The following is a 17,299-nucleotide window of genomic DNA, read 5'->3' as shown; positions in this document are numbered from 1 at the left end:
AAATACTAAGTCATTAAAATAAATTTGAATTCAAATAAATGATATGTAATTCGTTAAACCTATTAGAAATGTACTGTAGTATAAAATCTTAAGATAAAATTTCTAAAGCTGATATCTCTTTAAAAAGGTTAAAATTTTGGCTATAACTAAGTCTATTAAAAATTGAAATAAGTGAATTGCAATGGAAAAACCTGCATTAACAAATAAATTCTAGTAAAACTAATAAATTCGTGATATAAATCAAAAATCGTCAAATAAATTCGCAATATATAAATTCGTGAAAAAAAGCGCTTTCGACAAAATACTAAAATAGGAACTATCGACAAAGACTACTCACTTCTGCCAAGCTTATGCTCTCTCTGGATATTTCCGTTTCCGTTTTTAAAAGCGCTATATGTTGAGCCATCTCAGCTAGATTTGGCATGTGACATTTTTAGCTGCAATCATTGGTCGATTTTCTAGCGTTGCGATTCGGGGAGTTGTAATGAGGCTTTTTTTTTTGTCGCCGTGTAAGAGAAATATATATATATATAGATAATCAATTATGGTTTATCTTCTATTATTGTATAATTCTTATTATTGTATAATTCTTATTATTGATTTATCTTCTTGACTTGACAATCCCTTAAAAATAATTCATTAATTATTTAATAAAATAAAAGTTTTTATATATTAAAAGAGAAACTTTATTAAATAAAAAGATTTTAAATAAAAAGGAATTTATTTAATAAATTAAAAGCAAACAAATGTGCGATATCATCGAATGTAAATGAACTTCTAATAATCACCTGCTAAACATCTTGTTTATTTTTCGCTTACTACTGTTTTGCTTTTTTATTTCTGTTTTGCTTTTAAATATTCAGCTACATTAATTTACATAATTGCTTATTGCTGTTTTATTTTATTCATTTTCATTTCAATTATTTTTTATTTTATTTATTTTTTTATTTTATTTATTTTTATTTTATTTACTATGTATGCTATTATTTAAATATTAACGCAATAAGTTGCATTCAAACAAATAACTGTCCCGCAGTGGACTGATCGTTAAGACACGGTTCCCAGCAGATCACCGAAGTCAAGCATCACTGGCTGCGGTCAGTGTGCGGGTGGGTGACCACTTGGATCAGTCTGCGTAGGGACCGAGGGTGTGCGGTATTGGTCCTCGTTAAACTGTGCTACCGTAAAGTGCTCGACTTCGCGATCAGGTCGTCGGGCTACCGAAGCGGGGGTGCCATCCTCTCCGCAGAGGATCAAAATTGTGATGGCAAGTCTTCGGATCATCCTCCGGGATGTTTCCCAGACCGTCGCCAATAGCCCATTGTGTAGCTCTAGTGCGACGTAAATTAACAGCAGCAAAAAATAACTAAGAAAGAAATCAAAGAATAGAACTCGGTAAGAAATCACAAAATGAAACTAGGTGAGAAATCAAAAAATAGAACTATGTAAGAAATCAAAAAATGGAACTAGGTAAGAAAAGATTTTTCTGGTGGAGTCTTTTGAAGCGATTATTTAAGGAAAACAAACCAATATGATGTTGTTTTTATGACATTAGTTTTATTTAACAATTTTGATGAGATTTGTATGCATTTTGAAATTTATTGTGGATCCTTAAAGAGACATATCCTGTAAATATTATCAAATTAGATATGATAATATAAACCACAGATCATATAAACCAGACAATAAACAAACTAACACGGTATTACATATTTACAGTTCATATTTAAAGTCAAAAACCGAACCTAACTGAATTGAAAATTAAAAATGATCTTATACTCGATTTACTCATATACTTATAGAGTACGATATACTGATCTTATACTCCATATTTATAAAAAGGACATAGTATTCATAATGTATCGTGAGTAGGGGAGAGTGGGGTCAATTGTAACAGGGTACGATTGTAACAGAGCAAAATTTCGAGTGTCTGGTTCTAGATTTGGTTCCTATGGTGGCGCACAAGGTGTATTTAATAAATCTACGTGTACACCCCTGCTGGCAACCATTTTTATGTACTTTTGAAAGAGTTACATCACAAAAGATATTTTCACGCTACGTAAGTACTTTTTTTGGTATTAGAATATTATATTGTAACAAAGTAATTTTGCTTAAACAAATAAAAATTATTAACCGAATATGTAATTGGACACCTTAATTAACATTTCAAAAGAAAAAAGATTAGTTTTGTTAATTAACTAGTATTGTTTTTAACAAATGAAGCTGAAATGGCGTCTTGGGGACGATTGTAACAATAAGTAAAGGGACGATTTTAACAGCTGAAAATATATAATCTTATGTTTACAAACCATTACTTAACTCTTTAAGAACCACCAATAGTTTCCTATATCATTTATATTATGTTGCACATGCATTGCTTTATTTGTCACCTTTCACAGCATAAATTAAAAATTTTATCCCCCTAAAGTTAAAAGTTTAACCCTTTAGGTCTCTGCTAATTATTATTTTTACTCCTAAAATATCACTACTATTTTGATCAATAAAAAAATATATCACAACTATGATAATATGTATAATTAACTATGTTTTAGTTGAATTTATGAACTGTTACAATTGACCCCGTAAGTGGGGACAATTGTAACAAGTGCACGACTGTCAGAAATTGTTAATAACTAATATAATAACATTTGAAATAAGGTATTTATTCTTTTTTATAGTAGAGGATAGTCTACTTTACTCGTCTGTCAATTAATAATAATAATATATTGGATTTTTTGTTAGCTAAAAATAGTTAAGTAAAAAATGTTACAATTGACTCCACTCTCCCCTATGGATACTAAACTGTCCCTATCGTGATCTTTGAAAAATATCGATATTTAACGATATATCGCCGTTCATTTCGATATTTTATTGTCGATATTTTAATGATCGATATTTCACGATTTTTATTTTATTATCGATATTTCACGATATAATTTTTAACAGAGTAAAAATGTTCATATTTTCGTCTTATTCTTAAATGCAATTTTGAAATATAAACATGATAGCTATTCGCTGACAGAAGCTATGTGAATGAAACGATACTGAATAAACCTTAATGCTTTACTCATCCATTAAACTGTTATTGAATCCGATTTAGTGGGCGCATGTGTAACCAATCCCTTCCAATAAATCGGGGGTTAAAAAGAAGGCCATCACGCAAAACAAACAATAGCTTTTGTAGGAAGGGGAAAAGGAACATTGTTGACACAGGGTCCAGCCCTCCTCTCAATTATCATCGATCACACCTCAACAGTGGTTGATCTCCAATTCCCCCCTTTCTCGTTCGAGAATATCTCATTTTGTTGTGCTTTTTACTGCGTTTTGGCATCATGATTTGGCATCATGTTTGAGCATTATGTTTAAAAAAATGTAAAAAAAAGAAATAGAATTACGTGTAATTACGATAAATTTTGATATTTTTATTTTAGCCAAAAATTTCCCGAATATTAAAACCACGTTTAATTTTTTTATTGTTGTTTTTAGTACTATTAATTTTACTCTTTTCTCGGCCATGGGAAATATACTTCCCATCAAATTTATTTATTTTTAACCGTTACTGAAAAGCTATTTTCTCACTTATGATTTTTACTACCATTTGTTCATAACTTCATAAAAAAGAGAAAGTAATTAAGTGCTTTGTTTACAAATGTGGGTAATAGTAAAGGCTAGCATGAGGCCAATCAAAAATTGGTATTTTTGATTGTCCTAAATTAGCCTCGATTGGCCTAAATTTTGATATTTTTATTTTAGCAAAGGATTTCTCGAATATTAAAACCCCGTTGAATTTTTTCATTGATGTTTTTAGTATTAATTTTACCCTTTTCCAGGGCAAGGGAAACATACTTCCCATCAAATTTATTTATTTTTAACCGTTACTGAAAAGCTATTTTCTCACTTATGATTTTTACTACCATTTGCTCATAACTTCATAAAAAAGAGAAAGTAATGAAGTGCTTTGTTTACAAATATGGGTAATAGTAAAGGTTAGCATGAGGCCAAACGGAAATTGATATTTTTGATTGTCCTAAATTAGCCTCGATTGGCCTAAATTTTGATGTTTTTATTTTAGCAAAGGATTTCTCGAATATTAAAACCATGTTGAATATTTTTTATTTATGTTTTTAGTATTAATTTTACAATTTTCCAGGGCAAGGGAAACATACTTGCCATTAAATTTATTTGTATTTAACCGTGACTGAAAAGCTATTTTCTCACTTATGATTTTTACAAACATTTGCTCATAACTTCATAAAAAGGAGAAAGTAATGAAGTGCTTTGTTTACAAATATGGGTAATAGTAAAGGTTAGCATGAGGCCAAACAGAAATTGATATTTTTGATTGTCCTAAATTAGCCTCGATTGGCCTAAATTTTGATATTTTTATTTTAGCAAAGGATTTCTCGAATATTAAAACCACGTTGAATATTTTTTATTTATGTTTTTAGTATTAATTTTACAATTTTCCAGGCTATGGGAAGCATACTTCCCATCAAATTTATTTGTTTTTAACAGTGACTGAAAAGCTATTTTGTCACTTATGATATTTACTACCATTTGTTCACAACTTCATAAAAAAGAGAAAGTAATGAAGTGCTTTGTTTACAAATGTGGGTAATAGTAAAGGTTAGCATGGAGCCAATCAAAACTTGATATTTTTAATTGGCCTAAGTTGGCCCCGATTAGCCTAAATTTTGATATTTTTTTATTTTTGCCAAATATTTTTCGACTATTAAAACCATGTTGAATTTTTTTTATTGATATTTTTAGTATTAATTTTACCCTTTTTCATTCCATGAGAAACATACTTCCTATTAGATTTATTTATTCTTTACCGTGACGGAAAAGCTTTTTTCTCACTAAAGATTTTTACGACAATTTGTTGATAATTTCAGAAAACAGAGAAAGTAATGAAGGGCTTTGTTTACAAATGTGGGTAATAGAAATGGTTAGCATGGGGCCAAGAAGCTCACATCGGAGAGTTATTTTGTCTTGTGCGTCAAGCTTTGGTTCATTTGATCATTTATCATCGATTTTATTTGTATATATTTTCACGGAGTTTATAATTTCAGTTATTTTTAAGTACAGATTTTCAAGTTTATGCTCAATTGTTTACAGTAGGTAAGAGTTTGAAAAATCATAAATCACTTTATCCAACAAAAAAAAAAATAATAATAATAATGGTCTTAAAAGTTAAATAATTTTTAGGTAATAAGCGGGAGGAAAAATATTTTTAAAAATCAATTTCAATCTAAAAAAAAATTATTTTAAGGCAACATTTCAAAAACTGGTATGTTAAAACGATTTGTTCTTTGTCATTTTCGATGAACGGTTAAGAACATGCAAGAAATCCACTAAGTAAATAAAATAAATATTTACCCATTGAAAAGAAAATTGATTTAATGCAAATTTTTAAAAAAAGAGCTCTTCTTTTATTATTATTTTATTTTATTTATTATTATTTTTGCTGTATATTTTTTGAACATAAATTGCTTTTATGAATGACAAGGGTGTGAGTCTAAGATGAGTAAAATTTATGAATCCAAAGTAACTTTTATTATCTCCAAAGTACTTCATTTTGGAAAATGTCCTATTCCATTCATTTTTCTCAAAAAAATTAAAAGCTGATAATTCGAAAAGAAGAAAATTAGTTTTCGAATGTGAATTTACTCTTGAAGTAGTTTAAGGTACTTACATCAAAGTACAACTCCATTTCTCCATTTGCTTCGAATACTAAAGATCTTATATAATATTTTAAATTTTTTATTTATTATTTTTATTTTTTTATATTCATAATTTCGTTTAAAAAAATTAACGTACGTACCTCATATTCTGCCTTTTTTTAAAAAAACTATAGATGAAAAACTAAACGGAGTTCTTAATTTTCATTAAAAAAGGTTACTTCAAAATAACTGAAACATATTAAACAAAATTTTGTAAAGTTTTCGTATGTAGAAAAAGTTCTTAGAAAAGCCTTAGACTGTATTTAACGTACTGATTAAGTAAAAATATAATTTGTTTCACAATTCTTACGCATTGGATTTTTAATGGTAAACTAAATAGAGTACACCATACTAGATGAAGTACAAAAAGAAATAAATTAAAATTCGTTACTGTTATGAAAAATGAAAATATTAGTAAAATTATTTTACTCGCTAATACTTAGTTGAATAATACAATCACTTGCATCTTAACTTAAAAAAAAAAGAAATACAAATTACTTGTATTACACTTGTATTTCTTTTTCTTCTCTACAGAGTACCTGCTGCATCTACGCACGAGAATATGCGGAATACTACGTGAAAGTGCAGTACTAAACTAAAAGTACTTTCTAGAATGTTATTTTGTATTGCAAGTGCGAAATACTGTTAGGCATAAAATGTACAGCTGTGCCAAGAAATATACTTAAGTTATGTTATAATAATTCTTTCATATTTTGTCTATTTCATTTAATAATATTTCATTAAATTAAAGCTAATACTATGAAAAGTAGAAGTAATAAATGATAAAAAATAATTAAGATACATCACGCAAGAGCATTTACTAAGAACAGTTCAGAAATTTTAAAAATAATAAAAATAAAACATCCTGGAATATTTTGGAACTATGCAACTGAAAAATTTTTTGCTTCAGATATCAAGAATTAAATAAACATAAATAAATGAAAATAATGTTTCATATTAGAGAGTTGAAGAATTCAGTGGGGCATGAGGGGTGGGGGACTATATTTTAGAGAGTCAAAATAATAATAATAATAATAAATTTAATAAAATAAAATGTATAGAAACATAGGAAAACGGTTTATTTGGACTTTGTTGAGTAAATACTAAATATGCTTTCTTATAGCTCACTGCAAAATTCTTTGATATTATATTATATTATATTATATTATATTATATTATATTATATTATATTATATTATATTATATTATATTATATTATATTATATTATATTACATTACATTACATTACATTACATTACATTACATTACATTACATTACATTATATTATATTATATTATATTATATTATATTATATTATATTATATTATATTATATTATATTATATTATATTATATTATATTATATTATATTATATTATATTATATTATATTGTACTAAATGATTAAATGATTATAATTATTTAACTGATTTTAATAATTTGGAATTTTAAAAAAAAATTTCGCTAGTTTAATTTATTTTGTAAGGCACGATGTTTCAGTGGTTAAGGTACTAAGCTGTTATTGTGCAGAAGTTGGTCTTAACCTTGGTGATAGCTTGAAGCCTATACAGCTTTTCAGATCGGTAGGTCCAAGAAATACGCTGTCTGAAAATTAAAGTGATCGATGTGGTATTTTCGATGTTAATCACATTACTCTCATTATGCAATTGGTCCGGCGCCGCCCTAGTTGTTTTCAAGATCGTTAAATCTTAGCCTTCATAATTTCCTTGGCTACCAAAATGGCTTGTCTGGAGTCCTTTAATTTTATTTTAACTATAAATATACGCCAAGAGAATTCAAATAAACTATAAATATTTCTCGTTAAATTTATTAATTCTTTGTTTATGAGCAAATGCAGTCTACAGGCTACTTTCTACAAAATGTTTTACCCATATCGAAAAGTGTTTAAATTCTTTTAAATTACTTAGATTTTTTTCCCTTCTTATTTGTGCAAAGATTAAAGGGAGACAATTGATCAGATATAAGCAGGCATTTTTTTATTTCGTAGTTTTGATGTCGGAAAATTTGATAATTTGATATTAGATTTTTAATTCCACTCAAATGAAATACATTTTAGAAGCTACAATTTGTAATATGATGGATAAATAAAATAAAATTTTCAAAGAATTATATATTAGCATATTTTAATATCCATTTTTATTTACAGTTATTTGACTTCTTTGGTATTTCTATATAATTTACAACATATATACATTATTTCTATACCCAATAACATTATACAGCAAACATTAAATATTTTTACACAATTTCCTGGTATTCTCGTATCTACAAATTTATTGTTAGATTTTATCAAACGCAAAAACATAATTCTTTGCAAAATTTTAGTGTTTGTTTTCTTCAGAAGCAAGTTATAATTTCTTTTGATTTATTGTAAATAGTTATATACATGATATTATTGTCTTTACTTCAATAGATGCAAAATAAATAAAAAAAATTTAATAAAGTCTTGATGAACTAGAATGTTGCGTTTTTTTATCAGCCGCTTGGACTGCCCGTTTGCCACGATCTATCTGACAAATCTACTGCTTCTTGGGTTCTATTGCATGTTTCCTTTATAAGCTGTTGATCATCAGGAGTTGTGCTCAAGTGGGTATCACTATCAGGCACCAGAGAAAATGTCCGCCTGCACTGTAAGCATCCTGCAGGACAGGGCTGCAGTAGGAGATGCGAGGATTGAGCAAGAGAATATGGTACATAGAGTGATGATTCAGAAAGCCTTGGAACAGATCCAAAAATATTCGTTTCTTCATTAGTTCTTGCTGAAGTTGTTGCATGTGCTGCTGGAGGTGCGAGAGGTGTAAAAGCTGACTTTATAGATCCCAGAGTAAGCCTGGGCATTGGTCTTGGCACAAAAGGCACATCCTGATTGGTTAAAGTGTAACCGTATGAAACTGGTGGGTGAGGTAGGAACATTGCATCATTGGCAGACAGAAAATGTTCAATGGCTTTTACTAAATCACCATTGGTGCCTTGGAGAACAAGTTCCATGACGGTCTTCTTTTGGTTTGGAAAAATTCGATGTAAGATTTCTATTGGACTTAATCTTCCTGGTCTGAAATCTGCTGGAAGTGCTCCAGGACTTGGAAAGTCTGAAGACGGAGGACGCCCGTTGGATCGGGATTTGCATTTGTTTTGCTCCGGATGGCAAGGTGACGAACCATCCATTTTTTCTAGTGTTACTTTCTCTGAAAAGAAAAGAAGAGTTCTCTATAAATTGAACAATCAACTTCTTCTATAGCTATATAAGATAAATTCTTAAACTGATAGATCATTAAAACTAGCATAATTTTTACACTTACTACCTTGAAATGGTTTGATATGTTTATACCGCAGTACAATTCAAAAAACTACGTAAGTTCTTTACGATTGATTCCGAGAAAAGTGACTTAACTATTTTCCTTCTACTACTAATGTTATGAACACTAAAATACAATTTCAAATGAAAAAAAAAAAGATAAAAGAAAACTCGTTCATCTATTTATTTTTTTAATTGCAATATGTAGCTTACCATACGAAGATGCCAAATATATAGAAATCTCAATTTTGAATTTTCTGTCGCTTAAGTTGATTTTTCAATCACACGGCAGTAAAACTTAAAAACATTTGCGTCATATTAACAGGATAGGATGCTTTTCTTACAAAAATATAAAAAAAATCGTAGTACAGTAAGCTCCCAATTGTCGGCGGGTGCATAATCAGCTTTTTTTTTTCCTTTTTTTTTTAATGATAAGCAGCACATTTAGAATTGAAAGTAAAGTCACTTAGTTAATATGTAGTACATTTGCTATTATGGAGAGTACATTCTGGTTAACATTTAGTCCATTATGGGGCGATACATTCAGTTATCTTTCCATGAATTCGCATATATTTCTTAACTTTTGCTTTTAAATTATATCCAAGCGGGAATTTTAATAAAAGTTGTTTTTTCTCCCATTGTATATCTTTTCAATAAACGAAATTCAGAAAAGAATTTTCTTTCTTCTTCTTTTTTTTTTATTTTTTATTATCGAAAATATATTGTAGATCATTGGTTAATATTACAATTGTGGTAAGTTATTAATGCACTTAGTTAATATTCACTATGTTTGTAAAATTACCTTTTCATTAATTCGTATGTTTTCATTTTTAACTCGTATTTTTAAATCATGTCCATACTTGAATTATAATAAAGGATGTTTTTTCTCTCATTAGTATCTTTGTTTTCAATAAACGAAATTCAAGGAAGGAAAATCCGTTACCGTATTATCGAAAACATATTGTATACCTTTGACTAATTTTACAAAAATAGTAAGTGTTAAAGCACTTACTTAGTTGATATTTAGCACATTTACTAAGTTTTTTTTCATTAATTCGTACATTTTAACTTTTAACTTTTATTTTTAAATCATATCCGTATGTGAATTCTAATAAAAAATGCTCTTTCCCTCCATTGGATTTTTCTTTTCAGCGAGCGAAATTCCAGGAAGGAAATACCTCGTACGCCTCAACGAAAGTATACTGTATATCGTTAGCTAATTTTACAAATGTGGTAAAAGTTATTCATGCGCTTAGTTAATATTTACTTCGTTTGTTAAGTTACCCCTTCATAAATTCGTATACTTTCCTTTTTTACTTTCGTTTAAACTGCCACATAAAAAAAATCAATGAATATTGCAAACATGCCCTTAAAAGGCTACTGCTGTAAAAATGTGAAAGTAATTTAAAATTTTAATATCGCACAAATAAGATATCTGGGGAAAATATCTTCAACGAATCTTCGAAATCGAAACCTTGACCAAAAGAATCTTTAGCATTTAAGAGCACTTTTGTAGTAGGGATGACATAACAACAATTCAATGTTATTCAGTTGCAACAACATTGTCTGTACTTGTTTCATTAGTCTATATATTTTATTATAAAGAACATTGCCTCGTGTTGATAATAAAAAGAATCATCTTCCGTTATAATTGTTTCACATAGATATAAAAGAGTAAAATATGAACATAAAAGTAAGAAATATAATTTAGACTAATTTACATTTTCATTCTATTTCATTAAATAATGATGAAAAAATATTTTAAAATATTCTACAGTTTTTAAAAAATACGTTCCCTTCCAATATTAAGTTTACACAGGCAAAATTGATACACAACCTTATAAAATAAAATCTATTTTAAAAACTGCTAAATTAAATTTATTCTGCCGATTTCGATAAATAAACAGACAAAAAATCTTTTAAGAAAACAGCATCATTTTTCTAATCATTACTTTCGTGCTAAAAAAAACCCTCTTTAGAATAAAACTAGACAAAATTTCCATAAAAGTGTTACGGCAAATAGATTCTATTCCAAAAGGAAAGAAACCATCATGAAATCTCTGTTCTAAATCTTTCTCAGCAATCCTTTCGGAATAAAACTTTTGTGGTGGTAACGCAATTACTGTAATTCTTCCGCAAAAGTGACGTGTATTATTTGTACGAGAGCATATATTGAAGAGAGTTTCGCCTTGGCGGTAAAATAAAAAAAAAAGAGAAAACTAAGAAAGCCAACTAATTCGTTTAGTTCCCGTGTTTGTTAGCTACCGGTCCGTAAGTGGTCTATTCCCGAGTGGCCCAATGTCGATAGGCCGCCAGCAACTCGACTCAATAATCTGATCTGCAGTTACTTTATTTACTTGATACTAGTCGTTGGCTGGGAGGAATGGGAGCTCTTGGGACACACCCTCATCAAAAGGCGTCGATTCATTGATTCTGTTGAAATGGTATGACGGCCCGTTACTTAAGATTTCATGGGATCTGCATTCCATGGTTGCAGAATGGAAGAGGGACTAGCTATGATTGGTTGAAATAAATCTTTGTTTTTAAGAAATAATTTATCTGAAGATATTATCTGAATGATTTTAATGCTTGTTAACTATATTTAGGTTATTCAATGCGTGATAATTATTATTCGAGTTTGTTCATGATTTTCTGAGATCTAACTCCTTTGATTGTATAAGTTGCTGCGGAATGTAAAGAATTCTGCTTTCATTGTGTGGAGGGAATGTTGACAAAGCTAATGATTTTACAATTCCTTGGCTGTGTTCGTATTAGTTGCTTCAGAATGGAAAGAATTAAGTTTTCTTTAGGGTTCGTACTCACCAGGAATATCCAGAAAACCCTGAATTGTTGAGAAACGTAATTTTAGCTCAAAACCAGGAATTCTCAGGGAATTTGACACCCTGTCAAATTGATCGATTTCATTCACTTTCAACCGTAATTTGCGCCTCCGCAATGGACAGTTAAAAAAAGTCCGTTTTTTTCCGGATCGACAGTCATTAGATGAATCTTCAAGATTCTATTGTTCTTCGTTTCCATAATTTTAAAATTAAAATTCTAACAATATAGAGTTGTAACTGTGTATTTTTGAATAAGCATTCTTTTCAATTGCGCGAAAATAAGTAAATAAATAAAATAAAATAATAATAATATTGAAAGGAATATGTTACGTAATAGAGCATTGTCCAAGAGAAATATTAAAAGAATTGTTGGATTAAAAACGGAAGCTTTAAAAATTTAATTATGAAATTAGGATACAAAATAACAATATTTATTATTTTAAGATTTTAAATATTCTTCCAATTTTTCTCATGCAAAATAATTCTTTATTTCCACATATGACATAACGAAATATACTAAATACCACTATCTCACAAAAATATCCCAAGCAAAATTTACAGTTTTTTTGCCCTAAAATACTTCAATAATGTGCCAACGAAATGTTCCCAAAAAAGCATATTCAAACAAAATATGTAATTTATTATTTTCTAAACATTGATTTTATGTAAAATATGATTTTTTTAATATTATTATTCTTACAGTTTTTGAAAATATTAAAATTATTGGGAGCATTTTTTAATCTCACATGGAGAAAAAAATTCTGGTAAAACTACTGTACTGTATCGCAAAGACATTTCTGGTAAACATAAATATAATTCTGGTTATGAAAACAAAACATACGGTTTTTAAACTATTTTTATGGTAAAAGACTCCTTTCACATTGTAAAGGTTTACCGGAAATTTTGGTTTGCAAAATTATAGTTCTTATTGCCCCACATTCAGTATAAATACAAAACTGAAAAGTAAGTTTAACTGAAAAAAATGGTTTTTGGAGCATGTTCTATAGTATCGTGATAAAATCTCCAAGTTTTATCACATTTACCAAATTTTAACATGCATTCTAAAACAATATTTTAATGTTAGTTTTACCGAAATCATTGCCAAAGAGCTGCAGTAAGGAGTACTGTACTTTTTGGTGCTTTCAAAGAGCTAGAAACACGGTAATTTTTATCATATTCTGGGAGTTATGACCCTGTTTTTCTTTCTCGGTGCATTTTTAATTCATCTTCTTTTAATTTTTAAGTCTCGTTGTGTAACAAACTAAAGAACCTGCAAATTTTTGTATAGTGTTGAATCAAACTTCCGTGGATATTAGTGACTCACATCATAGGCACAGGCTCCAATAATTTTTTGAAAAAGCTGACATTAATAGGTCACCTTTTAATTTCGATGGCATTTTTATCTTAAAATGATAAATTTATTAAAAAATTTTTTTTAAATTTTCTATTTTTTATTAGCATTTTATTATGAATTAAATAATGAATCTGAAAATATGATAATTAAGCAAATATTTCTCACATCCTACTTCACTCAAAAGAAAGGACAACATTTCAAAATATATTTACAAAATCAAATGTAAAACATTTGATTCAAAGGTATATTTATTGAACTTTCAGAACAAAACTATTTCTTACTGCAAAGTTTGTTAAAACGAACGATTACAAACGTTTTATAACTTAAATGAAAGTAACAACTGAAACTGTTGTCAATATGTGAACACAATAATTTACACTGAAACCAAAATGCATATAACTCCCAAGCATGTAAAAATGCGAATAGTTTAAATAAAGTATGTGAAACGAGAAATTAAGGGACTTACTTGAGTTCATATCGAAAGAAAAAAAGTTTAAAGTAATCATAAAGCGAATTTTACTCATATTAAATGTACATTATAACATTTATAATATCTACTGGAGAGAAATGACAGCATTAAAAAAACATATTTACAAAATCAAGTGAAAAGCATTTAATCTAAATGTATAGGGGGGAGTGGGATCAATTGTAACAGGGTACGATTGTAACAGAGCAAATATTATGAGTGTTGCGTTCTAGATTAGGTTCCAAGGTGGCACACAAGGTGTATTTAATAAATCTACATGTACACCCCTGCTGGCAGCCATTTTTATGTACTTTTGAAAGAGTTACATCACAAAAGATATTTTCACGCTATGTAAGTACTTTTTTTTGGTATTAGAATATTATATTCTAACAAAGTAATTTTGTTTAAACAAATAAAAATTATTAACCGAATATGTAAGTGGACACCTTAATTAACATTTCAGAAAAAAAAGATTAGTTTTGTTTATTAACTAGCATTGTTTTTAGCACATGAAGTTGAAATGGCGTCTTGGGGACGATTGTAACAATAAGTAAAGGGACGATTGTAACAGCTGAAAACATATAATCTAATGTTTACAAACCATTACTTAACTCTTTAAGAACCACCAATAGTTTCCTATATCATTTATATTATGTTGCATGTGCATTGCTTTATTTGTCACCTTTCACAGCATAAATTAAAATTTTTATCCCCTTAAAGTTAAAAGTTTAACCCTTTAGGTCTCCTCTCATTATTATTTTTACTCCTAAAATATCACTACTATTTTGATCAATAAAAAAATATATCACAACTATGATAATATGTATAATTAACTATGTTTTAGTTGAATTTATGAACTGTTACAATTGACCCCGTAAGTGGGGACAATTGTAACAAGTGCACGACTGTCAAAAATTGTTAATAACTAATATAATAATATTTAAAATCAGGTATTTAATTTTTTTTCCAGTAGAGGATAGTCTACTTTACTCGTCTGTCAATTAATACTAATAATATATTGGATTTTTTGTTAGTTAAAAATAGTTAAGTAAAAAATGTTACAATTGACACCACTCTCCCCTACTTATCCAACTTATAGAACAAAACCCCTCGCTACTGCAAAGTTCGTTTAAAAAAAAACTACTAAAAATGTTTTATAACTTAAATGAAAGTAACAACTGAAATTGTAGTCAATATGTAAACACAATTATTTACACTGAAACTAAAATGCATAAAATTGCATTTATGCATTTACTAAATTGTACAGAGAATTTACCACCCAGCGAGCATTTCGCAAACTTTTAATATCCTGACAAAAACGCATAACTACTTCTACGTTTCCTTAAAATAGGAAATAATATATTTAAAAAAAAAATAATAAGAGGACACACCTTAAGACGATTCTCGATGTCGTTGTATTAAAAATCGAAATTTAGTGAAATAAAATTCTATTAAAAACATGATTTGAGACAAAAAATAGATTTGAAGACACAGTTGTTGCATATTACATGAAAACTACGAACTTTTATAGTTTTGAAAAGAAGAAAACTTTATTTTTGATACATTACAATTTTTTAAGGATACAAAAGGTATAAGAAAACTTAATTTTAAAAGAAAATAGCAATTTTCTTTTTTCATTTTCATGGACACTAGGGAGTGAATGAATTAAAGTAAGTGACATTAAGTCATACAATTCAAAAATAAAATATTCTAAATCAAGTAGAAATGCATTTTGAAACAAGAGTATTTATTTAGAAATAAACATAAAAATGAAGGCAAATTATTTATTCTAATTTTTAGACAATTATGAAAACTGATATTTATGCGCAGAAGGAACAAATAGTTCAAAAAATTGTCAAACACTTTAACACAAGGCACTAAATGTGTGCGTTTGAATTATGTAAAATTAAACTTTTTACTGAACATTACTAGGGAAATGAAAAATGTCAAAACTTTGTTTAATAAATTCTCATTTAGATAATTAAATTCAATAATATTTAGGTCTTATAAAATAAAATCGATTTTATTATTTTAATTTTCTTCTGTGACTTTGATTCGCAGCTTTCAAGGATTTCCTCAAAATTTGAGGAGAGATTAATGGGTATTTTACGATATCTCTGAATATTTACATGCTTGGTCGGGTATATAAGGGTAACGAATGCATGTTACGCTCACGTTGGGCAATTTAATTTTCGAGCCATGCTCATAACAGTATTTTCCAAACACAATTTTAATTTTACGCTTTCATATTAAAGGTGCGCATTATATTAATTAATATAAACTTTAAAAGAAGAAAAATAGCTAACCAAATGTGAAAAAAATGTCGAATAAGCAAAACCCTTATCAGTAAAAAAAAGTTTAAAGTGAAATTAACGCTTTGGCTAGATTAGTGACAGTTTAGATTGAGTTATGAATATTCATAGTTTATTATGTCCTTTTATTCCTCTCTTAAGTATCAATGGTTGTATGGTAATGAGTTTCTCTCGTAAAACCTTTAACACTAAAGAGTTTAATACAAATAGATTATTTTTATAGAGATATTTATTATATTGAAAGGGACGGATTTTATTTCTTTCTTAATATCAGCATAACACCATCCTCCTGCAATTATTATTATTATTATTTATGTGTTTTGCTTTGATTCAATTTCTGAATTTATCCAGATAAAATTAGCAAATATACCGGTAGAAGTAACTATGAATTTGAAAAATAGAATTATGTTTTATTACTAGACATTAATGTAGTTAATGCAATTTAAATCAATAATTTTCTGTATTATCAAAATAATAATATTACACTTACCTTAAGAGAAATGCAATTTGTTTTAAAAAATGGAAAGAGGTCAAATTTTTAAGGGTACTGTTTTTTTCTTACGAGTGTTAAAATTCAAATTTTAAATGAAACAAACGATCCCGTTTCGAAAAATCAAACTTATGGACGAGTACATTTCAGAAAATGGGTGCATTACTGAAACCTTAATTATTAATCAACGATCTCTTTCTACCCTTTTAAAAAAATAGACCGATATTCACTTCACCTGCTTTTTCAAACAGCTGCTTTTACTAGCACCCTCGAGTTAGTGCATGGAACAAAAATGCCCAAAAAGATTTTTGAAGCAGACGATTATTAAGTCAATAATTTAAAATCCCTTTCTCGTTTCAAAAGTGACCTTTTATCTTTGAGGAATCTAAAGTAAGCCGGATGAAGTAAAAATAATAATAATAATAAGCGAGAGAAGATTTGAATAGAAAAAATGGGATAGTGGATGTAATAATCTTAATTTTTGTTCAGTTATTAAAAAAAACGTTTTCAATTAAACAATCAAATCAGAAAAAATTGCATTTTGGCAAAATATTGAGGGAGTACGAGGTATTGGTACGAGCCCCTTTAGCTTCACAAACAAGCATATTTGAAAGGCATATGTGCAGCTTGTAGCCCAAGACAGCTAGGGGAAAATACTTAGTAATATTTCGTAGATAATGCCCATGCTTACTTCAATGTAAATTTAAAGTATTTAATTGTAATAAATCTATTATTTACATTTATTTTTTAAGATTACGAGGTATAGATAAGACTAATAGGGCAATCATTGAGACGCAAG

At 28.3% G+C, this 17,299-nt stretch overlaps 1 protein-coding gene across 2 annotated transcripts in view; it reads right to left on the bottom strand.

Annotated features, from left to right (window-relative positions):
• Positions 1-7,849: 7,849 nt before the first annotated feature.
• LOC107454114 (doublesex and mab-3 related transcription factor 3, truncated) overlaps positions 7,850-17,299 on the bottom strand; it is a 60,207-nt gene continuing 50,757 nt past the window's right edge. For both annotated transcript variants that reach the window (XM_087166020.1, XM_043039140.3), the window contains exon 3: positions 7,850-8,928. In XM_087166020.1, the coding sequence (XP_087022146.1) occupies positions 8,219-8,928 (710 nt within the window). In that variant the 3' untranslated portion in view covers positions 7,850-8,218. The remainder of the gene's footprint in view (positions 8,929-17,299) is intronic.

This window comes from Parasteatoda tepidariorum, chromosome 6, assembly GCF_982258835.1.
Source record: "Parasteatoda tepidariorum strain Cologne lab strain chromosome 6, Ptep-v5.0, whole genome shotgun sequence".
NCBI classification, from domain to species: Eukaryota; Metazoa; Arthropoda; class Arachnida; order Araneae; family Theridiidae; genus Parasteatoda; species Parasteatoda tepidariorum.
This window is presented reverse-complemented; position numbering and strand designations above follow the sequence as displayed.